Source organism: Nerophis ophidion, linkage group LG04 (assembly GCF_033978795.1).
Source record: "Nerophis ophidion isolate RoL-2023_Sa linkage group LG04, RoL_Noph_v1.0, whole genome shotgun sequence".
Classification (NCBI taxonomy): domain Eukaryota; kingdom Metazoa; phylum Chordata; class Actinopteri; order Syngnathiformes; family Syngnathidae; genus Nerophis; species Nerophis ophidion.
Genome location: NC_084614.1, coordinates 84,936,086 through 84,961,909, shown reverse-complemented (window position 1 = coordinate 84,961,909; position 25,824 = coordinate 84,936,086). Strand labels below are relative to the sequence as shown.

The 25,824-nt window shown below is 35.3% G+C and overlaps 1 protein-coding gene across 3 annotated transcripts in view; it reads left to right on the top strand.

Annotated features, from left to right (window-relative positions):
• Window positions 1–25,824, top strand: part of LOC133552099 (low-density lipoprotein receptor-related protein 8-like) — a 242,223-nt gene that overhangs the window by 122,840 nt on the left and 93,559 nt on the right. For all 3 annotated transcript variants that reach the window (XM_061899427.1, XM_061899428.1, XM_061899426.1), the window contains exons 4-5: window positions 1,640–1,765; window positions 20,273–20,659. In XM_061899427.1, coding sequence (XP_061755411.1) covers window positions 1,640–1,765; window positions 20,273–20,659 — 513 coding nt within the window. The remainder of the gene's footprint in view (window positions 1–1,639; window positions 1,766–20,272; window positions 20,660–25,824) is intronic.

Below are 25,824 nucleotides of genomic sequence, written 5' to 3'. Positions count from 1 at the left end.
CCCGGTAATGCTTTCTCCTTCGCTGTAACAAAGGTCCGCCGTGGCATATTTTTGGTCTCATCACAATTAAAGACTTGCTGCGGAACAAACTTGCTAATAAAATCCTCACGGGGGCCAAAGGCTAACTGGCTAAAACGCGAGTTAAAATCAGTTTACTACACAGTAAGACTCTTCAAAATTGTCAAAATGTCCTTTTTTGCTGCTTCCACACAGCTCAATCAACACAGAAAAAAGGTAGAGTGAAATAACTTAGTTGTTAACTGTAGGGCAATAATGCTTTTCTTTCTCTCAGACAGACAGGGCTTTGCTGTCCGTCACACACACCGCAAAATGAGCTGACGTTACACTAAAAGCTAATTAGCCTTCACCTCAAGGACTGCGAGCGAGCTGAGCTGCCGCCCATGTTTCTAGAACGTTGTTAACAACAAAGTACTGCGGGAAACCCTGAACACCAAACAGCTTGGCATTTTCTGTCTGGTTTATGAAATAATTGTAAAATAAATTAATGTTGTCATCTAAATGAACAGTCGGATTAAGATCAGTCCATGGTTCTCGCCCGGAAAAGGGTGGAGTGCCATCTCCGGGTTGGGGAGGAGACCCTGCCCCAAGTAGAGGAGTTCAAGTACCTAGGAGTCTTGTTCACGAGTGGGGGAAGAGTGGATCGTGAGATCGACAGGCGGATCGGTGCGGCGTCTTCAGTAATGCGGACGTTGTACCGATCCGTTGTGGTGAAGAAGGAGCTGAGCCGGAAGGCGAAGCTCTCAATTTACCGGTCGATCTACGTTCCCATCCTCACCTATGGTCATGAGCTTTGGGTCATGACCGAAAGGATAAGATCACGGGTACAAGCGGCCCAAATGAGTTTGGGTCTCTCCCTTAGAGATAGGGTGAGAAGCTCTGCCATCCGGGAGGAACTCAAAGTAAAGCCGCTGCTCCTCCACATCAAGAGGAGCCAGATGAGGTGGTTCAGGAAACTGGTCAGGATGCCACCCGAACGCCTCCCTAGGGAGGTGTTTAGGGCACGTCCAACCGGTAGGAGACCACGGGGAAGACTATGTCTCCTGGCTGGCCTGGGAACGCCTCGGGATCCCCCGGGAAGAGCTAGACGAAGTGGCTGGGGAGAGGGAAGTCTGGGTTTCCCTGCTTAGGCTGCTGCCCCCGCGACCCGACCTCGGATAAGCGGAAGATGATGGATGGATGTTACAGAACGATCACAATCATACCAATCCAGTTTTGCCGTGAAATGAAGCTGGACCGTATCGCATAATTCTATGATCCTGTCAGACGTGATCATTTTAAGGGTTTGTTTTTTTTGTCCACACCATGTTGAGGTTCCGGAATAAAAACGTGAAATAATCAGAGCTTTTCGATTTCATTGTGCTCAAAGTAGCACGGTAGATGACAGTCGGTAATCCGGATCATTCCCACGCGCCGCAGAATTGAACAGACTGAAGGGAGGAGTGGGCTAAGTCGTCCTCTTGATTTACCGCCGACCATGCGAGTCTTTTTTGGAAAATCACTTTGTGCAGTTATAGCGCCGGTTTAGAGTTTTCAGCCGCAATGATGAGGGCGGGCTTTGTTCTTTGTGGTTTCGCTTATTTTCTTTTATGATAATCTTCCTTTCCTGACTCGCCCGCAGGCAAACAGACTTGCCCACCAGAGAAGTTCGACTGCGGGGGATCCAACAAGTGTGTCTCGTTGTCATGGCGATGCGACGGAGAGAGGGACTGCGAGAACGGGGCGGATGAGGAAGACTGTGCATCTGGTGAGTTTCACTCTTTTACTACAACCTAAGAATCTGAGGATTTGCCGTTTTCAACGGTTCAAATCTGTTGAGAAATGTGGGATATATAGAGGTTCGTATATTGGACATTCTGTTAGGATCCGCCGGCCGGATCAAATGTTATTTTGGTTTTTGAGTTTGTTTCTGGACTCTTCCGATCCCTAGTTTAGCTCTTCCTTATTTACTTTGTTACCATAGTTTCTGATTTTGTTCCACCTGCTCTGGTTTTTGTTGCGCACCTGTGATTCCTTATTATTACCCTTATTTAAGCCATCATTATTTAATACATCAATAATACATGTCAGTGTTTATCTGTAATTAACAATATATCAATAGTAAATGTCAGTGTTTATGTGTAAATAACAATATATCAATAGCAAATGTCAGTGTTTATCTGTAAATAACAATATATCAATAGTAAATGTCAGTGTTTATCCGTAAATAATAATATATCAATAATAAATGTAACTGTTTATCTATAAATAACAATATATCAATAATAAATGTCAGTGTTTATCTGTAATTAACAATATGTAAATAATAAATGGCAGTGTTTATCTGTAAATAACTATATATCAATAGTAAATGTCAGTGTTTATCTATAAATAACAATATATCAATAATAAATGTCAGTGTTTATCTGTAATTAACAAAATGTAAATAATAAATGCAGCGTTTATCTGTAAATAACAATATATCAATAATAAATGTCACTGTTTATCTATAAATAACAATGTATCAATAATAAATGTCAGTGTTTATCTGTAATTAACAATATATCAATAGCAAATGTCAGTGTTTATCTGTAAATAACAATATATCAATAGTAAATGTCAGTGTTTATCTGTAAATAACAATATATCAATAATACATGTCAGTGTTGATCTGTAATTAACAATATGTAAATAATAAATGGCAGTGTTTATCTGTAAATAACAGTATATCAATAGTAAATGTCAGTGTTTATCTGTAAATAACAATATATCAATAATAAATGTCAGTGCTTATCTATAAATAACAATATATCAATAATAAATGTCAGTGTTTATCTGTAATTAACAATATGTAAATAATAAATGTCAGTGTTTATCTGTAAATAACAATATATCAATGGTAAATGTCAGCGTTTATATGTAAATAACAATATATCAATAATAAATGTCAGTGTTTTTCTGTAAATAACAATATATCAATAATAAATGTTAGTGTTTATCTGTAATTAACAATATGTAAATAATAAATGGCAGTGTTTATCTGTAATTAACAATATGTAAATAATAAATGGCAGTGTTTATCTGTAAAGAACAATATATCAATAGTAAATGTCAGTGTTTATCCGTAAGTAACAATATATCAATAGTAAATGTCAGTGTTTATCTGTAAATAACAATATATCAATAATAAATGCCAGTGTTTATCTGTAAATAATAATACATGTCATTTTTTATCTGTAAATATCAATATATCAATAATACTCGTGAGTGTTTATCTTTAGATAACAATATATCAATAATACATGTCAGTGTTTTTCTATAAATAATATATCAATAGTAATTGTCAGTGTTTATCTGCAAATAACAATATATCAAAATTAAATGTCAGTGTTTATCTGTAAATAACAACATATACATTTTAAATGTCAGTGTTTATCTGTAAATAACAATACATCAATAATAAATGTCTTTTTTTTATCTGTAAATAACAGTATATCAATAATACTTGTGAGTATTTATCTTTAAATAACAATACATCAATAATACATGTCAGTGTTTTTCTGTAAATAACAATATATCAATAGTAAATGTCAGTGTGTCTCTGTAAATAACAATATATCAATAGCAAATGTCAGTGTTTATCGGTTAAAAACAATATATCAATATTAAATGTCAGTGTTTATCCGTAAACAACAATATATCAATAATACATGTCAGTGTTTATCTGTTGATAACAAAATATCACTATTAAATATCAGTGTTTATCAGTAAAAAACAATAAATTAATATTAAATGTCAGTGTTTATCTGTACATAACAATATATTCATATTAAATGTCAGTGTTTATCCGTAAATAACAATATATCAATAATACATGTCAGTGTTTATCCGTAAATAACAATATATCAATAATACATGTCAGTGTTTATCTGTAAATAACAATATATTAATAGTAAATGTCAGTGTTTATCTGTAAATAACAATATACCAATATTAAATATCTGTGTTTATCAGTAAAAAAACAATATATTAATATTAAATGTCAGTGTTTATCCGTACGTAACAATATATCAATAATACATGTCAGTGTTTATCCGTAAATAACAATATATCAATAATACATGTCAGTGTTTATCCGTAAATAACAATATATCAATAATACATGTCAGTGTTTATCCGTAAATAACAATATATCAATAATACATGTCAGTGTTTATCTGTAAATGTCAGTGTTTTCCTATATCTTGTCTCAATGCTAAGTAGCTCCTTAGCTTCCCGTGCGCTCGGGACGTCATTTTTGGTCTCTGTTTTCCGTGCTAAGTTTTCGCTTAGCTTCCCGTGCGTTTTCTTTTGTCTGTTTTTGTAGCAGTTTTATCTTTCTTTATATATTAAACCAAGCTCTTACCTGCTACTCCTGTCCCTTCTGGTCTTCTTGCATCTCGGGGTGGACAACACACTCACCAATATGCACCACATTCATTTCCAAGGGTGGTCAATTCCTGGTAATTGCGGGTAATCAGGGAATTTTCAGAACTGGGGAAGTCCAGGGTGAGTGGAGGGTGAAACGGTTCAAATCCGTTGAGAAATGTGGGATATAGAGAGGTTCGTATATTGGACATTCTGTTAGGATCCGCCGCCCGGATCAAATGTTAGTTTGGTTTTTGAGTCCTTTAGTGTTTTCTGTTTTTTTCTGGACTCTTCCGAACCCTAGTTTAGCTCTTCCTTATTTACCTTGTTACCATAGTTTCTGATTTTGTTCCACCTGCTCTGGTTTTGTCGCGCACCTATGACTCCTGATTATTGTCCTTATTTAAGCCTGCCTTTTTCCTCCGTTCGATCTTGATCCTTTGTTTGTGGTAAGCAACACTCACGTTGGCATTTCTTATATCTTGCCTCTATGCTAAGTACTTCCTTAGCTTCCCGTGCACTCTTACCTGCTATTCCTGTCCCTGATTTGAACCTGAAACAGTTCAAATCAGATGAGAAATGTGGAATATGGAGTTTATTATAGATTTTCCATTCATGGTTTCCCAAAATTACCAAACATTTCGGAAAAACTGGGGATTTTGGGAAAGGGAAAACTTGTTTTACATTTGATGTATCAAGGTCGCCCGTAAGGACCAGATGAGTCGCCCGCTGGCCTGTTCTAAAAATAGCTGAAATAGCAGCACTTACCAGTGAGCTGCCTCAATTTTTTAAATTGTATTTATTTACAAGGAAGTTGGTCTCGCTTTGCTCGACATTTTTAATTCTAAGAGAGACAAAACTCAAATAGAATTTGAAAATCCAAGAAAATATTTTAAAGACTTGGTCTTCACTTGTTTAAATAAATTATCATTATTTTTTTACTGTGCTTCTTATAACTTTCAGAAAGACAATTTTTGAGAAAAAAAATACAACCTTAAAAATGATTTTTTACCTTTTAAATTCCTTCCTTTTCTTTCCTGACAATTTAAATCAATGTTCAATTTTATTTAAATTTTTCATTTAGCTTCTGTTTTTTCGACGAAGAATATTTGTGAAATATTTCTTCAAACTTATTATGATTAAAATTCAAAAAAAAATATTCTGGCAAATTTAGAAAAATCTGAAGAATCAAATTTAAATCTTATTTCAAAGTCTTTTGAATTCCTTTTAAAATTTTTGTTCGGGAAAATCTAGAAGAAATAATGATTTGTCTTTGTTAGAAATATAGCCTGGTCCAATTTGTTATATATTCTAACAAAGTGCAGATTGGATTTTAACTTATTTAAAACATGTCATCAAAATTTTAAAATTAATCTTAATCAGGAAAATTTACTAATCATGTTTCGTAAATTATTTTTTTTATTTTTTCAAAAATATTAGAATTAGCTAGTTTTTCTCTTAATTTTTATCGGTTGCATTTTGAATTTTAAAAAGTCAAAATTGAAGATAAACTATGTTTCAAAATTTTGTTTTAATTTTTTTCCAGTTTTCTCCTCTTTTAGACCGTTCAATTTAGTGTTTTTTTCATCATTTATTCTCTACAAAAAACTTTCCGTGAAAGGAAAAAAAATGTACGACGGAATGACAGACAGAAATACCCATTTAAAAAAAAAAAAAATATATATATATATATATATATTTGTTTATTAAAGGTAAATTAAGCAAATTGGCTATTTCTGGCAATGTATTGAAGTGTGTATCAAACTGGTAGCCCCTTGGCATTAATCAGTACCCAAGAAGTAGCTCTTGGTTTCAAAAGGTTGGTGACCCCCGATATGGATGGTTGAAAAGTCGGAATCAGGTAAGTAGACGGTTCCAAATTTTGAGAATTTGTTGCAACTATGAATACGCGCGCTAATTTGAATGGAAATTTCCTGGAAATCTGGAACACCATGAATTTGGGAAAATATCGATACTAGCACAACCGTCCTAGATGATATGTTGGTGTCGGAATTTTTGGAATCGGTTGAAAAATGCTGTGGTAGTAACAGTTTGAATTTCTGAATTCCTGGAATTTCGAGAAAAGCGGGAATTTGTACGGAAAAAAAGAAGATGACTTTTGTCGTCCCAACTAAGGTGGAATGGTCGAAAACGGTTGAAACATGTGAACTGTGAAAATCGGATATGAATCTGGTTTCAACTCTCTCTAATTGCTACAATCTGATATGGATTTGGTTACAAATCTCTCTCATTAGATAATTAGAACAATCGGATGTGAATCTGGTTCCAAATCTCTCTGATTGCTACAATCAGATATGGATCTGGTTCCAAATCTCTCTAATTAGACAAATAGAACAATCGGATATGAATCTGGTTCCAAATCTCTCTAATTGCTACAATCTGATATGGATTTGGTTACAAATCTCTCTAATTGGGTAATTAGAATAATCAGATAGGAATCAGTTTCCAATCTCTCTAGTTGCTACAATCAGATATGGATCTGGTTCCATATCTCTCTCATTAGATAATTAGAACAATCGGATATGAATCTGGTTCCAAATCTCTCTAATTGCGACAATCTGATATGGATTTGGTTACAAATCTCTTTCATTAGATAATTTGAATAATCGGATATGAATCTGGTTTCAAATCTCTCTAGTTGCTACAATCAGATATGGATCTGGTTCCAAATCTTTTTCATTAAATAATTAGAACAATCGGATATAAATCTGGTTCCAAATCTCTCTCATTAGATAATTAGAACAATCGGATATAAATCTGGTTCCAAATCCCTCTAATTGCGACAATCAGATATGGATCTGGTTCCAAATCTCTCTAATTAGACAAATAGAACAATCGGATATAAATCTGGTTCCAAATCTCTCTCATTAGATAATTAGAACAATCGGATGTGAATCTGGTTCCAAATCTCTCTAATTGCTACAATCAGATATGGATCTGGTTCCAAATCTCTCTAATTAGACAAATAGAACAATCGGATATGAATCTGGTTCCAAATCTCTCTAATTGCTACAATCTGATATGGATTTGGTTACAAATCTCTCTCATTAGATAATTAGAATAATCGGATAGGAATCTGGTTCCAAATCTCTTTAATTGCTACAATCAGATATGGATCTGATTCCAAATCTCTCTTATTAGACAATTAGAACAATCGGATATGAATCTGGTTTCAAATCTCTCTAATTGTTAAATCAGATATGGATCTGGTTCCAAATATCTCTAATTAGAACAATCGAATGTGAATCTCGTTCCAAATCTCTCTAATTAAAACAACTTGATGTGAATCTGGTTCCAAATCCCTCTGATTAGAACAATCGGATATTAATCTGCTTCAACATCTCTTTATTTACAACAATCGGATATGAATCTGGTTCCAAATCTCTCTAATTGCTACAATCAGATATAGATCTGGTTCCAAATCTTTTTAATTGGATAATTAAAACAATCGGATGTGAATCTGGTTCCAAACCTCTCTAATTAGAAACTATCGGATATGAATCTGGTTCTACATCTCTTTATTTACAACAATCAGATGTGAATCTGGTTCCAAATCTCTCTAATTGCTACAGTCAAATATGGATTTGGTTCCAAATCTCTAATTAGATAGTTAGAACAATTGGACGTGAATCTGGTTTCAAATCTCTCTAATTTCTACAATCAGATATGGATTTGGTTCCAAATCTCTCTAATTAGACAATTAGAACAATCGGATATGAATCAGGTTTCAAATCTCTCTAATTGTTAAATCGGATATGGATCTGGTTCCAAATCTCTCTCATTAGATAATTAGAACAATCGGATAGGAATCTGGTTCCAAATCTCTCTAATTGCTACAATCAGATATGGATCTGGTTCCAAATGTCTTTCATTAGATAACTAGAACAATCGGATATGAATCTGGTTCCAAATCTCTCTAATTGCGACAATCAGATATGGATCTGGTTCCAAATCTCTCTAATTAGACAAATAGAACAATCGGATATAAATCGGGTTCCAAATCTCTCTCATTAGATAATTAGAACAATCGGATATAAATCTGGTTTCAAATCTCTCTAATTGCGACATTCAGATATAGATCTGGTTCCAAATCTCTCTCATTAGACAAATAGAACAATCGGATGTGAATCTGGTTCCAAATCTCTCTAATTGCTACAATCAGATATGGATCTGGTTCCAAATCTCTCTCATTAGATACTTAGAACAATTGGATGTGTATCTGGTTTCAAATCTCTCTAATTGCTAAAATCTGATATGGATTTGGTTACAAATCTCTCTCATTAGATAATTAGAATAATCGGATATGAATCTGGTTTCAAATCTCTCTAGTTGCTACAATCAGATATAGATCTGGTTCCAAATCTTTCTCATTAGATAATTAGAACAATCGGATAGGAATCTGGTTCCAAATCTCTCTTAATTGCTACAATCAGATATGGATCTGGTTCCAAATCTCTCTAAATAGACAATTAGAACAATCGGATATGAATCTGGTTTCAAATCTCTCTAATTGTTAAATCAGATATGGATCTGTTTCCAAACATCTCTAATTAGAACAATCGAATGTGAATCTCGTTCCAAATCTCGCTAATTAAAACAACTTGATGTGAATCTGGTTCCAAATCCCTATGATTAGAACGATTGGATATTAATCTGCTTCTACATCTCTTTATTTACAACAATAGGATATGAATCTGGTTCCAAATCTCTCTAATTGCTACAATCAGATATAGATCTGGTTCCAAATCTTTTTAATTGGATAATTAAAACAATCGGATGTGAATCTGGTTCCAAATCTCTCTAATTTCTACAATCAGATATGGATTTGGTTCCAAATCTCTCTAATTAGACAATTAGGACAATCGGATATGAATCTGGTTCCAAATTTCTCTAATTGCTACAATCTGATATGGATCAGGTTCCAAATCTCTCTAATTAGATTATTGGAACAATCGGATATGAATCTGGTTTCAAATCTCTCTAGTTGCTACAATCAGATATGGATCTGGTTCCAAATCTTTCTCATTAGATAATTAGAACAATCGGATAGGAATCTGGTTCCAAATCTCTCTTAATTGCTACAATCAGATATGGATGTGGTTCCGAATCTCTCTCATTAGATAATTAGAACAATCAGATATAATTCTGGTTTCAAATCTCTCTAATTGTTAAATCAGAAACGGATCTGGTTCCAAATCTCTCTCATTAGATAATTAGAACAATCGTATATAAATCTGGTTCCAAATCTCTCTCATTAGATAATTAGAACAATCGGATGTGAATCTGGTTCCAAATCTCTCTAATTGCTACAATCAGATATGGATCTGGTTCCAAATCTCTCTAATTAGACAAATAGAACAATCGGATATGAATCTGGTTCCAAATCTCTCTAATTGCTACAATCTGATATGGATCTGGTTCCAAATCTCTCTCATTAGATAATTAGAATAATCGGATAGGAATCTGGTTCCAAATCTCTTAAATTGCTACAATCAGATATGGATCTGGTTCCAAATCTCTCTAATTAGACAATTAGAACAATCGGATATGAATCTGGTTTCAAATCTCTCTAATTGTTAAATCAGATATGGATCTGGTTCCAAATATCTCTTATTAGAACAATCGAATGTGAATCTCGTTCCAAATCTCGCTAATTAAAACAACTTGATGTGAATCTGGTTCCAAATCCCTCTGATTAGAACAATCGGATATTAATCTGCTTCAACATCTCTTTATTTACAACAATCGGATATGAATCTGGTTCCAAATCTCTCTAATTGCTACAATCAGATATAGATCTGGTTCCAAATCTTTTTAATTGGATGATTAAAACAATCGGATGTGAATCTGGTTCCAAATCTCTCTAATTAGAAACTATCGGATATGAATCTGGTTCTACATCTCTTTATTTACAACAATCAGATGTGAATCTGGTTCCAAATCTCTCTAATTGCTACAGTCAAATATGGATTTGGTTCCAAATCTCTAATTAGATAGTTAGAACAATTGGATGTGAATCTGGTTCCAAATCTCTCTAATTTCTACAATCAGATATGGATTTGGTTCCAAATCTCTCTATTTAGACAATTAGAACAATCGGATATGAATTTGGTTCCAAATCTCTCTAATTGCGACAATCAGATATGGATCTGGTTCCAAATCTCTCACATTAGATAATTAGAACAATCGGATATAAATCTGGTTCCAAATCTCTCTAATTGTTAAATCAGATATGGATCTGGTTCCAAATCTCTCTCATTAGATAATTAGAACAATCGGATGTGAATCTGGTTCCAAATCTCTCTAATTGCGACAATCAGATATGGATCTGGTTCCAAATCTCTCACATTAGATAATTAGAACAATCGGATATAAATCTGGTTCCAAATCTCTCTCATTAGATAATTAGAACAATCGGATGTGAATCTGGTTCCAAATCTCTTTAATTGCTACAATCAGATATGGATCTGGTTCCAAATCTCTCTAATTAGACAAATAGAACAATCGGATATGAATCTGGTTTCAAATCCCTCTAATTGCTACAATCTGATATGGATTTGGTTACAAATCTCGCTAATTAGATAATTAGAACAATCAGATATGAATCTGGTTTCAAATCTCTCTAATTGTTAAATCAGAAACGGATCTGGTTCCAAATCTCTCTCATTAGATAATTAGAACAATCGGATAGGAATCTGGTTCCAAATCTCTCTTAATTGCTACAATCAGATATGGATCTGGTTCCAAATCTCTCTAATTAGATAATTAGAACAATCGGATATGAATCTGCTTTCAAATCTCTCTAATTGTTAAATCAGAAACGGATCTGGTTCCAAATCTCTCTCATTAGATAATTAGAACAATCAGATATGAATCTGGTTTCAAATCTCTCTAATTGTTAAATCAGATATAGATCTGGTTCCAAATCTCTCTCATTAGATAATTAGAACAATCGGATGTGAATCTGGTTCCAAATCTCTCTAATTGCGACAATCAGATATGGATCTGGTTCCAAATCTCTCACATTAGATAATTAGAACATCCATCCATCCATTTTCTACCGCTTATTCCCTTTCGGGGTCGCGGGGGGCGCTGGCGCCTATCTCAGCTACAATCGGGCGGAAGGCGGGGTACACCCTGGACAAGTCGCATATAAATCTGGTTCCAAATCTCTCTCATTAGATAATTAGAATAATCGGATGTGAATCTGTTCCAAATCTCTCTAATTGCTACAATCAGATATGGATCTGGTTCCAAATCCCTCTAATTAGACAATTAGAACAATCGGATATGAATTTGGTTCCAAATCTCTCTTAATTGCTACAATCAGATATGGATGTGGTTCCAAATCTCTCTCATTAGATAATTAGAACAATCAGATATGAATCTGGTTTCAAATCTCTCTAATTGTTAAATCAGATATCGATCTGGTTCCAAATCTCTCTCATTAGATAATTAGAACAATCAGATAGGAATATGGTTCCAAATCTCTCTAATTGCTACAATCAGATATGGATCTGGTTCCAAATCTCTCTCATTAGATAATTAGAACAATCAGATATGTATCTGGTTCCAAATCTCTATAAATTCTACAATCAGATATGGATTTGGTTCCAAATCTCTCTAATTAGACAATTAGAACAATCGGATATGAATCTGGTTCCAAATCTCTCTAATTGCGACAATCAGATATGGATTTGGTTACAAATCTCTCTAATTGGGTAATTAGAATAATCAGATAGGAATCAGTTTCCAATCTCTCTAATTGCTACAATCAGATATGGATCTGGTTCCATATCTCTCTCATTAGATAATTAGAACAATCGGATATGAATCTGGTTCCAAATCTTTCTAATTGCGACAATCTGATATGGATTTGGTTACAAATCTCTTTCATTAGATAATTAGAATAATCGGATATGAATCTGGTTTCAAATCTCTCTAGTTGCTACAATCAGATATGGATCTGGTTCCAAATCTTTTTCATTAAATAATTAGAACAATCGGATATAAATCTGGTTCCAAATCTCTCTAATTGCGACAATCAGATATGGATCTGGTTCCAAATCTCTCTAATTAGATAATTAGAACAATCGGATATAAATCTGGTTCCAAATCTCTCCAGTTGCTACAATCAGATATGGATCTGGTTCCAAATCTTTTTCATTAAATAATTAGAACAATCGGATATAAATCTGGTTCCAAATCTCTCTAATTGCGACAATCAGATATGGATCTGGTTCCAAATCTCTCTCATTAGATAATTAGAACAATCGGATGTGAATCTGGTTCCAAAGTGTTTACACCCACAAAAAAGGCCCCTTCAGACTCGGGGCCATCCTCCAAGTCTTCTGTTGAGGTTTCCGCCACGACACTTCCAACTAGAAGTCTTCTCCAGGGGCCTTTGGGGCCCGACATCACTGCCGCACCAGCCAATAAGACGGCTTCGCCATCAGCCCCGCCCCCTTAACACCCCCCCCGCCCCCTTAACACCCCCCCCCCGGCGCTGGCCTACTTCCGAGGCACCGTGAAGAATCACACCCCCCTCACCCCCGTGCCACTGCACCCCAAGTGGAGGAGAGTGAGGCTGTCAGGCGGTCTTTAGACTTTGAAGATCCTGCAAAATGACGTGTGGGAGAGAAAAAATACACTCAGGGAATAAAAGAGGGGGATGCAGGTGTTTGTTTTTCCTGAGTGGGTTAGTTAGTTTGTTCGTGGGGGGGGGGGTGGGGGGGGGCGCAAAAAAACTGAATCCTTCACGGCAGACGTAAACGCTTCGGTAATTGACTGGAGTGCTAAAACCTTCTTAGCTGCGACGGCGTTTTGCTGTCTTGTCCTTGGAGAAAAGACTCCGTTGTGGTTCTCGTCTCACCAAAAGTCACAATGTTCTAAAAACAGACCACCTAAAAAATAACAAAAAAACGGAATGGAATTTTACAGTTTTTGACTGACTGACACCCAGAATGTACATGAAAATAAACTAAGTGGGATTCACAATATTAACTATGAACAATAAAACACTGAATAATAACAACAATCGGATATGAATCTGGTTCCAAATCTCTCTAATTACATCAATCGGATATGAATCTGGTTCCAAATCTCTCTAATTACATCAATCAGATATGAATCAGATTCCAAATCTCTCTAATTCGAACAATCAGATGTGAATCTGGTTCTAAATCTTTCTAGTTAGAACAACAGGATTTGAATTTGGTTCCAAATCTCTCTAATTGGAACAAGTGAATGTGAATGTGAATCATGTTTCAAATCTCTGTAATTAGAACAATTGGATGTAAATCTGGTTCCAAATCTCTGTAATTAGAACAATCACAAGTAAATCTGGTTACAAAAATCTCTAATTAGAACAATCAGGTGTGAATCTGGTTCCAAATCTCTCTAATTATAACAATCGAATAGGAATCTGGTTATAAATTGCTCTATTTACGACAATCAGATATTAATCTGGTTCAAAATATCTCTATTTACGACAATCAGATATTAATCTGGTTCCAAATCTCTCTAATTAGAACAATCGGATGTAATTCCGGTTCCAAATCTGTCAAATTAAACAATCGGATGTAAATCTGGTTCCAAATCTCTCTAGTTACATCAATCAGATATGAATCAGATTGCAAATCTCTCTAATTCGAACAATGGGATGTGAATCTGGTTCTAAATCTTTCTAGTTAGAACAACCGGATGTGAATCTGGTTCCAAATCTCTCTGATTAAAACAATCGGATATGAATCTGGTTCCAAATCTTTCTAATTATAACAATCGGATATGAATCTGGTTCAAAATCTCTGTTATTAGAACAATACGATGTAAATCTGGTTCCAAATCTCTTTAATTAGAATAGGATATGAATATGTTTCCAAATATCTCTAATTATAACAATCAGACAAGAATCTGGTTCCAAATCTCTCTAATTACAACAATCAGATATTAATCTGTTTCAAAATCTCTCTAATTAGATCAATCGGATATGAATCTGGTTCCAAATCTCTCTAATTACAACAATCAGATATTAATCTGTTTCAAAATCTCTCTAATTAGATCAATCGGATATGAATCTGGTTCCAAATCTCTCTAATTAGAACAATCGGACGTAATTCCGGTTCCAAATATCTCTAATTAAACAATCGGATGTAAATCTGGTTCAAAATCTCTCAAATTAAAACAATCGAATACGAATCTGTTTCCAAATTTCTCTAATTAGAACAAGTGAATGTGAATCTGGTTCCAAATCTCTCTAATTAGAACAATCGGATATGCATCTGGTTCCAAATGTTTCTAATTATAACAATCGGATATGAGTCTGGTTCCAAACCTCTCTATTTACAACAATCGGATATGAATCTGGTTCAAAATATCTGTTATTAGAACAATACGATGTAAATCTGGTTCCAAATCTCTTTAATTAGAATAGGATATGAATATGTTTCCAAATATCTCTAATTATCACAATCAGATATGAATCTGGTTCCAAATCTCTCTAATTACAACAATCAGATATTAATCTGTTTCAAAATCTCTCTAATTAGATCAATCGGATATGAATCTGTTTCCAAATCTCTCTAATTAGAACAATCGGATGTAATTCCGGTTCCAAATCTCTCTAATTACATCTTTTAGATATGAATCCGATTCCAAATCTCTCTAATTCGAACAATGGGATGTGAATCTGGTTTTAAATCTTTCTAGTTAGAACAACCGGATGTGAATCTTGTTCCAAATCTCTCTAATTAGAACGATCGGATATGCATCCGGTTTCAAATCTTTCTAATTATAACAATCGGATATGAGTCTGGTTCCAAACCTCTCTATTTACAACAATTGGATATGAATCTGGTAGAACAACCGGATGTGAATCTGGTTCCAAATTTCTCTAATTAAACCAACTTGATGTGAATCTGGTTCAAAATCTCTGTACTTAGAACAATCGTATATGAATCTGGGTCCTAATCTCTCTAATTAGAACAATCAGATATCAATCTGGTTCCAAATATCTCTAATTAGAACAATCAGATGTAAATCTGGTTCCAAATCTCTCAAATTAGAACCATTTGTTATGGATCTGGTTCCAAATCTCTCTACTTAGAACAATCGGATATGAATCTGGTTCCTAATCTCTCTAATTAGAACCATTGGATATGAATCTGGTTCCAAATCTCTGCAATTAGAACAATCAGATGTAAATCTGGATCCAAATCTTTCTAATTAGAACAATAGGATATCAATATGTTTCCCAAGGTCTGTAATTACAACAATCAGATATGAATCTGGTTCCAAATCTCTCTATATACAACAATTGAATGTGAATCTGGTTCCAAATCTCTCTAATTAGAACAATTGGATGCAAATCTGGTTCCAAATTTCTCTAATTAAACCAACTTGGTATGAATCTGGTTCCAAATCTCTCTATATACAACAATACGATGTAAATCTGGTTCCAAATCTCTTTAATTAGAATAGGATATGAATATGTTTCCAAATATCTCTAATTATAACAATCAGACAAGAATCTGGTTCCAAATCTCTCTAATTACAACAATCAGATATTAATCTGTTTCAAAATCTCTCTAATTAGATCAATCGGATATGAATCTGGTTCCAAATCTCTCTAATTAGAACAATCGGACGTAATTCCGGTTCCAAATATCTCTAATTAAACAATCGGATGTAAATCTGGTTCAAAATCTCTCAAATTAAAACAATCGAATACGAATCTGTTTCCAAATTTCTCTAATTAGAACAAGTGAATGTGAATCTGGTTCCAAATCTCTCTAATTAGAACAATCGGATATGCATCTGGTTCCAAATGTTTCTAATTATAACAATCGGATATGAGTCTGGTTCCAAACCTCTCTATTTACAACAATCGGATATGAATCTGGTTCAAAATCTCTGTTATTAGAACAATACGATGTAAATCTGGTTCCAAATCTCTTTAATTAGAATAGGATATGAATATGTTTCCAAATATCTCTAATTATCACAATCAGATATGAATCTGGTTCCAAATCTCTCTAATTACAGCAATCAGATATTAATCTGGTTCAAAATCTCTCTATTAGATCAATCAGTTATGAATCTGGTTTTAAATCTCTCTAATTAGAACAATCGGATGTAATTCCGGTTCCAAATCTCTCTAATTACAACATTTAGATATGAATCAGATTCCAAATCTCTCTAATTCGAACAATTGGATGTGAATCCGGTTCTAAATCTTTCTAGTTAGAACAACCGGTTGTGAATCTGGTTCCAAATCTCTCTAATTAGAACAATCAGATCTGCATCTGGTTCCAAATCTTTCTAATTATAACAATCGGATATGAATCTGGTACCAAACCTCTCAATTTACAACAATCGGATATGAATCTGGTTCAAAATCTCTGTTATTAGAACAATACGATGTAAATCTGGTTCCAAATCTCTTTAATTAGAATAGGATATGAATATGTTTCCAAATATCTCTAATTATCACAATCAGATATGAATCTGGTTCCAAATCTCTCTAATTACAACAATCAGATATTAATCTGGTTCAAAATCTCTCTATTAGATCAATCAGTAATGAATCTGGTTTTAAATCTCTCTAATTAGAACAATCGGATGTAATTCCGGTTCCAAATCTCTCTAATTACATCATTTAGATATGAATCAGATTCCAAATCTCTCTAATTCGAACAATGAGATGTGAATCTGGTTCAAAATCTTTCTAGTTAGAACAACCGGATGTGAATCTGGTTCCAAATCTCTCTAATTAGAACAATCGGATATGCATCTGGTTCCAAACCTCTCTATTTACAACAATCGGATATGAATCTGGTTCAAAATCTCTGTTATTAGAACAATACGATGTAAATCTGGTTCCAAATCTCTTTAATATGTTTCCAAATATCTCTAATTCTAACAATTAGATATGAATCTGGTTCCAAATATCTCTAATTACAACAATCAGATATTAATCTGTTTCAAAATCTCTCTAATTAGATCAATCGGATATGAATCTGGTTCCAAATCTCTCTAATTAGAACAATCGGATGTAATTCCGGTTCCAAATCTCTCTAATTACATCTTTTAGATATGAATCAGATTCCAAATCTCTCTAATTCGAACAATGGGATGTGAATCTGGTTTTAAATCTTTCTAGTTAGAACAACCGGATGTGAATCTTGTTCCAAATCTCTCTAATTAGAACGATCGGATATGCCTCCGGTTACAAATCTTTCTAATTATAACAATAGGATATGAGTCTGGTTCCAAACCTCTCTATTTACAACAATTGGATATGAATCTGGTAGAACAACCGGATGTGAATCTGGTTCCAAATTTCTCTAATTAAACCAACTTGATGTGAATCTGGTTCAAAATCTCTGTACTTAGAACAATCGTATATGAATCTGGTTCCTAATCTCTCTAATTAGAACAATCAGATATCAATCTGGCTCCAAATCTCTCTAATTAGAACAATCAGATGTAAATCTGGTTCCAAATCTCTCAAATTAGAACCATTGGTTATGGATCTGGTTCCAAATCTCTCTACTTAGAACAATCGGATATGAATCTGGTTCCTAATCTCTCTAATTAGAACCATTGGATATGAATCTGGTTCCAAATCTCTGCAATTAGAACAATCGGATGTAAATCTGGATCCAAATCTTTCTAATTAGAACAATAGGATATCAATATGTTTCCCAAGGTCTGTAATTACAACAATCAGATATGAATCTGGTTCCAAATCTCTCTATATACAACAATTGAATGTGAATCTGGTTCCAAATCTCTCTAATTAGAACGATCGGATATGCATCTGGTTCCAAATCTTTCTAATTATAACAATCGGATATGCATCTGGTTCCAAATCTTTCTAATTATAACAATCGGATATGAATCTGGTTCCAAATCTCTCTAATTACAACAATCAGATTATTAAAATGAAGTCTTAAATAGTTAGAAAGTGTTGGAGACACAACTTTGGTAAAAGCAGCATGGCAACAATACTTGTAGAGAACATCTCTTCTTCTTCTTCTTTGTCCTCAGATTGTCAAACTGATCAGACTGAGATCAAACTGATCAGACTGAGATCAGTCCAATTATTCCACATTCTTGTCTTTTTTCATGGGAGCAAAAAATGCATCCAGAAGGAAAACATTTTCATTGAAATGTGATTTTTGTAAGAGTTGACTTGAAAAGTCTGCCTTTTTGAAGTCTTCAGTTCTTAATCTGGTTACTTTTGAAGTCTTCAGTTCTTAATCTGATTACTTTTGAAGTCTTCAGTTCTTAATGTGATTACTTTGCTGTCGGCCAACTTTCAAGAACAGCCAGCAGCAAAAATATATCAATAAAATGCGGGAGTTTGCATGAAAAAAAAAATATTTAAATGTTTATTTTCGGTGCTTTTCAGGATGTGAGCTTGGCCTTAATCCTTCTGACTGTGAGAAATATATTTAGAATAGTCTCATTGTCCAAGCAATAATAAAAGATTCTACACCAAAAACTTGTATTTAATAATTTTGTTATCATTATTATTAATATTATTATTATTTTGTGAATGTCCAAACATTTATATTAGATTCTACACCAAAAACTTGTATTTAATATTTTGTTATCATTATTATTAATATTATTGTTATTTTGTGAATGTCAAAACATTTATATTAGATTCTACACCAAAAACTTGTATTTAATATTTTGTTATCATTATTATTAATATTATTGTTATTTTGTGAATGTCAAAACATTTATATTAGATTCTACACCAAAAACTTGTATTTAATAATTTTGTTATCATTATTATTAATATTATTATTATTTTTTGAATGTCCAAACATTTATATTAGATTCTACACCCAAAAACATATCTATTATTATTATTAGTATTATTATTATTATTATTGTGAAATTGTCCAGGCATTATTTTTAAGATTCTATACCAAAACATGGTATATTATTGTAATAATAATAATAATAAAAATTATTATTAATTTGTGAATGTCCAAGCATTAATATGCGATTCTACACCGAAAAACTTATATAATTGTTATTGTTGTTATTATTATTATTATTATTATTATCATTATTATTATTATTGTTGTGTAAATGTCCAAGCATTAATTTAAGATTCTACATCAAAAATGGTCTATTATTGTAATTATTATTATTATTATTATTTGATATGAGTGGAACATGTTCTCCTCCACTTGATATGAGTGGAACATGATCTCCTCCACTTGATATGAGTGGAACATGTTCTCCTCCACTTGATATGAGTGGAACATGTTCTCTTCCACTTGATATGAGTGGAACATGTTCTCCTCCACTTGATATGAGTGGAACATGTTCTCCTCCACTTGATATGAGTGGAACATGTTCTCCTCCACTTGATATGAGTGGAACATGTTCTCCTCCACTTGATATGAGTGGAACATGTTCTCCTCCACTTGATATGAGTGGAACATGTTCTCCTCCACTTGATATGAGTGGAACATGTTCTCCTCCACTTGATATGAGTTGAACATGATCTCCTGTACTTAATATGAGTGGAACATGTTCTCCTCCACTTGATATGAGTGGAACATGTTCTCCTCCAGTCTTCCTTGTTGTCACCATGTGAAAGAAGTGGGTCATGTTAGGCTTTTAGGCAGCCATGATTGTTTTATTCCACATTAAGAAGCCTACTAAATTCCACGCATATTTAGCGGGGGTGTACTGTGGACGCCATGACTGACGAGCAAAGTGCCAGAAGGACTCGAACCTGATCTAATTATCCTGACACGTATTCCCCCTTTTTGTCACTTCCTGCCTCCTTCAAACGCGTTCTTCTCCGTGCGTCCTCCAGATGCCAAAGCCTGCCCCGGCGGCGAGTTCATGTGCGCCAACCGCAAGTGCTTGGCCGCCGCCCACTCCTGCGACGGCGACGACGACTGCGGGGACGGCAGCGACGAGCTGAAGTGCGCCTCGCCGCTCACCTGCGGCCCCAACCACCTGCGCTGCAACACCTCCGAGTGCGTGCCGCTCATGTGGAGCTGCGACGGGGACCCGGACTGCGCCGACGGCTCGGACGAGGGGCCCGAACGCTGCGGCGCCGACGGCGTCCATCCCGCCCACCGCCGGGCCAACTGCACGGCGGGGGAGTTCCGCTGCGCCAACGGCGAGTGTGTCCGACTCGGCTGGAAGTGTGACGGCGACCCCGACTGCAAGGACAAGTCCGACGAGTCCGACTGCCGTGAGTTTCTTTTTTTCCCATATCTTAGCTGCAAGTTTATACGTTTGCATGAGTTATTTACACATAATTATTCTGTATATTGTGTTTATTTACATACATTAATTGTGTCTGTAACAGGGCAGTAAAACGGCTGATCAAACAAAACAGAAGTCACGGTCATGGACCCACGAGTCGCGCAAGTTAGCTCTCCAATCAGCTAACCAGACGCAGTAAATCCACTGTGACATTTTGGTGAATTTATTGAGGAATTTGTAAAACTGAAACAATACAAAAATATTAGCTAATGCTAACAACGTTAGATTGATTACAATACGTTAGCACGTACAAATATGCATGAAAACACTCCTCCAGGCATCACACAGTAGTAAGTAAGTGAGTAAGAATAGTTTTAGTTATATTTTAAAACTTCCAAACGTCGCTTGGAGCGATGAATGAAGAATACATACGAGTAGAATCGCTATGGACGGCGCTTGTGCTTCCGGTTCAAAGCTTTACGCAGCAGGAAACACTTGTAAGTCACTGATTTATACATTTTTAAATGGGATATTTACACAGAAATATTGTGTATATTGTGTTTATTTACATACCTTAATGGTGTCTGTAACAGGGCAGTAAAACGGCTGATCAAACAAAACAGAAGTCATGGTCATGGACCCACTAGCCGCCCAAGTTATCTCTCCAATCAGCTAACCAGACGCAGTAAATCCACGATGACGTTTTGGTGAATTTTCTGAGGAATTTGGAAAACTGAAACAATACAAAAATATTAGCCAATGCTAACAACGTTAGATTGATTACAATACATTAGCACGTACAAATATGCATGAAAACACTCCTTCAGGCATCACACAGTAGTAAGTAAGTGAGTAAGAATAGTTTTAGTTATATTTTAAAACTTCCAAACGTCGCTTGGAGCGATGAATGAAGAATAAATACGAGTAGAAACGCTATGGACGGCACTTGTGCTTCCAGTTCAAAGCTTTACGCAGCAGGAAACACTTGTAAGTCACTGATTTATACATTTTTTAATGAAATATTTACACAGAAATATTGTGTATATTGTGTTTATTTACATACCTTAATTGTGTCCATAACAGGGCAGTAAAACGGGGGATCAAACAAAACAGAAGTCACGGTCATGGACCCACGAGCAGCGCAAGTTAGCGCTCCAATCAGCTAACCAGACGCAGTAAATCCACCATGAAATTTTGGTGAATTTACTGAGGAATTTGTAAAACTGAAACAATACAAAAATATTAGCTACTGCTAACAACGTTAGATTGATTACAATACGTTAGCATGTACAAATATGCATGAAAACACAGTAGTAAGTAAGTGAGTAAGAATAGTTTTAGTTATATTTTAAAACTTCCAAACGTCGCTTGGAGCGATGAATGAAGAATAAATACGAGTAGAATCGCTATGGATGGCACTTGTGCTTCCGGTTCAAAGCTTTACGCAGCAGGAAACACTTGTAAGTCGCAGATATATACGTTTTTAAATGAGATATTTGCACAGAAATATTGTGTATATTGTGTTTATTTACATACCTTAATGGTGTCTGTAACAGGGCAGTAAAACGGCTGATCAAACAAAACAGAAGTCACGGTCATGGACCCACTAGCTGCACAAGTTAGCTCTCCAATCAGCTAACCAGACACAGTAAATCCACTGTGACATTTTGGTGAATTTATTGAGGAATTTGGAAAACTGAAACAATACAAAAATATTAGCTAATGCTAACAACGTTAGATTGATTACAATACGTTAGCATGTACAAATATGCATGAAAACACAGTAGTAAGTAAGTGAGTAAGAATAGTTTTAGTTATATTTTAAAACTTCCAAACGTCGCTTGGAGCGATGAATGAAGAATAAATACGAGTAGAAACGCTATGGACGGCGCTTGTGCTTCCGGTTCAAAGCTTTACGCAGCAGGAAACACTTGTAAGTCGCAGATATATACGTTTTTAAATGAGATATTTGCACAGAAATATTGTGTATATTGTGTTTATTTACATACCTTAATGGTGTCTGTAACAGGGCAGTAAAACGGCTGATCCAACAAAACAGAAGTCACGGTCATGGACCCACGAGCCGCGCAAGTTAGCTCTCCAATCAGCTAACCAGACGCAGTAAATCCACCATGACATTTTGGTGGATTTACTGAGGAATTTGTAAAACTGAAACAATACAAAAATATTAGCTGATGCTAACAACGTTAGATTGATTACAATACGTTAGCACGTACAAATATGCATGAAAACACTCCTTCAGACATCACACAGTAGTAAGTAAGTGAGTAAGAATAGTTTTAGTTATATTGTAAAACTTCCAAACGTCGCTTAGAGCGATGGATGAAGAATACATACGAGTAGAAACGCTATGGACGGCACTTGTGCTTCCGGTTCAAAGCTGTAAGCAGCAGGAAACACTTGTAAGTCGCAGATATATACGTTTTTAAATGAGATATTTACACAGAAATATTGTGTATTATGTGTTTATTTACATACATTAATGGTGTCTGTAACAGGGCAGTAAAACGGCTGATCAAACAAAACAGAAGTCACGGTCATGGACCCACTAGCTGCACAAGTTAGCTCTCCAATCAGCTAACCAGACGCAGTAAATCCACGGTGACGTTTTGGTAAATTTACGGAGGAATTTGTAAAACTGAAACAATACAAAAATATTATCTACTGCTAACAACGTTAGATTGATTACAATACGTTAGCACGTACAAATATGCATGAAAACACAGTAGTAAGTAAGTGAGTAAGAATAGTTTTAGTTATATTGTAAAACTTCCAAACGTCGCTTGGAGCCATGAACGAAGAATAAATACGAGTAGAAACGCTATGGACGGCGCTTGTGCTTCCGGTTCAAAGCTTTTAATCAGCAGGAAACACTTGTAAGTCACTGATTTATACATTTTTTTATGAAATATTTACACAGAAATATTGTGTATATTGTGTTTATTTACATACCTTAATTGTGTCTGTAACAGGGCAGTAAAACGGCTGATCAAACAAAACAGAAGTCACGGTCATGGACCCACGAGTCGCGCAAGTTAGCGCTCCAATCAGCTAACCAGACGCAGTAAATCCACGATGACATTTCGGTGAATTTACTGAGGAATTTGTAAAACTGAAACAATACAAAAATATTAGCTGATGCTAACAACGTTAGATTGATTACAATACGTTAGCACGTACAAATATGCATGAAAACACAGTAGTAAGTAAGTGAGTAAGAATAGTTTTAGTTATATTTTAAAACTTCCAAACGTCGCTTGGAGCGATGAATGAAGAATACATACGAGTAGGAACGCTATGGACGGCACTTGTGCTTCCGATTCAAAGCTTAAGCAGCAGGACACACTTGTACGTCACAGATATATACATTTTTAAATGAGATATTTACAGAGAAATATTGTGTATTATGTGTTTATTTATATACATTAATGGTGTCTGTAACAGGGCAGTAAAACGGCTGATCAAACAAAACAGAAGTCATGGTCATGGACCCACTAGCTGCACAAGTTAGCTCTCCAATCAGCTAACCAGACGCAGTAAATCCACGGTGACGTTTTGGTGGATTTACTGAGGAATTTGCGAAACTGAAACAATACAAAAATAAGGCCATACAGACATATTAGCTAATGCTAACAACGTTAGATTACGATAGCACGTACAAATATGCACAAAAACACTCCTACAGACATCACAAATGTCACAGTTTAGCTAGTAAGAATTGTTTTAGTTATATTGTAAAACTTTCAAACGTCGCTTGGAGAAAAAAAATCTGTTAAAGCACTTCCGCTAACATAAGCCCGCTGGTTCTATTTTTGTTTTTTAAATGTCATTTCAAGCACCTTGACACCTGCTCTTGTACCAGATATCAGGTGCACGGTCTTCTTCTCCCTGGCCTTCATTCTTGACAACTTGTCACTTTCCATTCGTCATCGGGTAACACGGGTCAGGCGTTGCCATGGTTTCACATGCAGAGTCCACACCGAGTCCAAGTTCTTGTCTCGGGAGGCGGAGTGAGGCCGAGCTGGAGGGCATTAGGACCATGCGACTCCATCAACACAAAGTAGATACATAATGGAGTAACAGACACCTTCATAAGGAAAAGTCTGTTTGCATCCCGGGAGAACAAACTACAAGTAAAGAACATCAGCATTTTATATGTTCCATTGAAAGTGTAGAACATTACACGCGGCGCTCAAAAATCCATTTGTTTCGCAATGTTATGCAAAAGCAACATTTCGTACTTTCTGCTACCTGCTGATCTGTATTTGGGATCTGCATAAGTCCTGAAAAATTGCGCGTGTCCGCCTTTGTAGTTGTTAGTCGATAAGCTTCTTTTTTCTAACTGTCGCCATTTCTAATATAAAGTAGTGTAAAGTTCTTGCTAATATTCGTCAGTATTCCCGCCATGAAAGCGCTAAAACATACCGGTGTAGCGAGTTTACATTATTCACCCGAGGAACTTTAGTTATTCGAGAGTTTTCCGGTCGGACGTTTTTTCACGGATCCGTTGTTGATTGAAGTAAAGTCCGAATGTCATTAAAACAGTTAGCCCCATCTTTTTGACACTTCTTCCACTCTCGTCCTTGCACGCTACACCGCTGCAACAAGGATGACGGGGGAGAAGACGTAAATAAGACCCGCCCACAAAAACGGTGCATCCTGAAGCGACTGTCAGAAAGCGGCCTGCGACATTTTGACCAAAGAACCACCATTACATGTTATGTAGACCACAAGAAAGTATTTTACATTTAGAAAATAATAATAATAATATGACTCCTTTAATGGGCCCTATAATCCGGTGCGCCTTATATATGAAAAAAGATCGAACATAGACCATTCATCGACAGTGCACCTTATAATCTGGTGCGCCCTATGGTCCGGAAAATACAGTTCGGCCAAAAATTGCGCCCTTCTGCCTTTGTAGTCCGTGTTGACGCCGTAGTCGATAAACTTCTTCTTTTCCTTTCATCTTCTTGTTACGGGACATTCATCTTCCACTGTCGCCATTTCTAATATAAAGTAGTGTAAAGTTCTTACTTATATCTGTCAGTAAACTCGACATGAAAGCGCTAAAACATACCGGTGTGGTGACTTTACATTATTCACCAGAGGAACTTTACTTATTCGAGA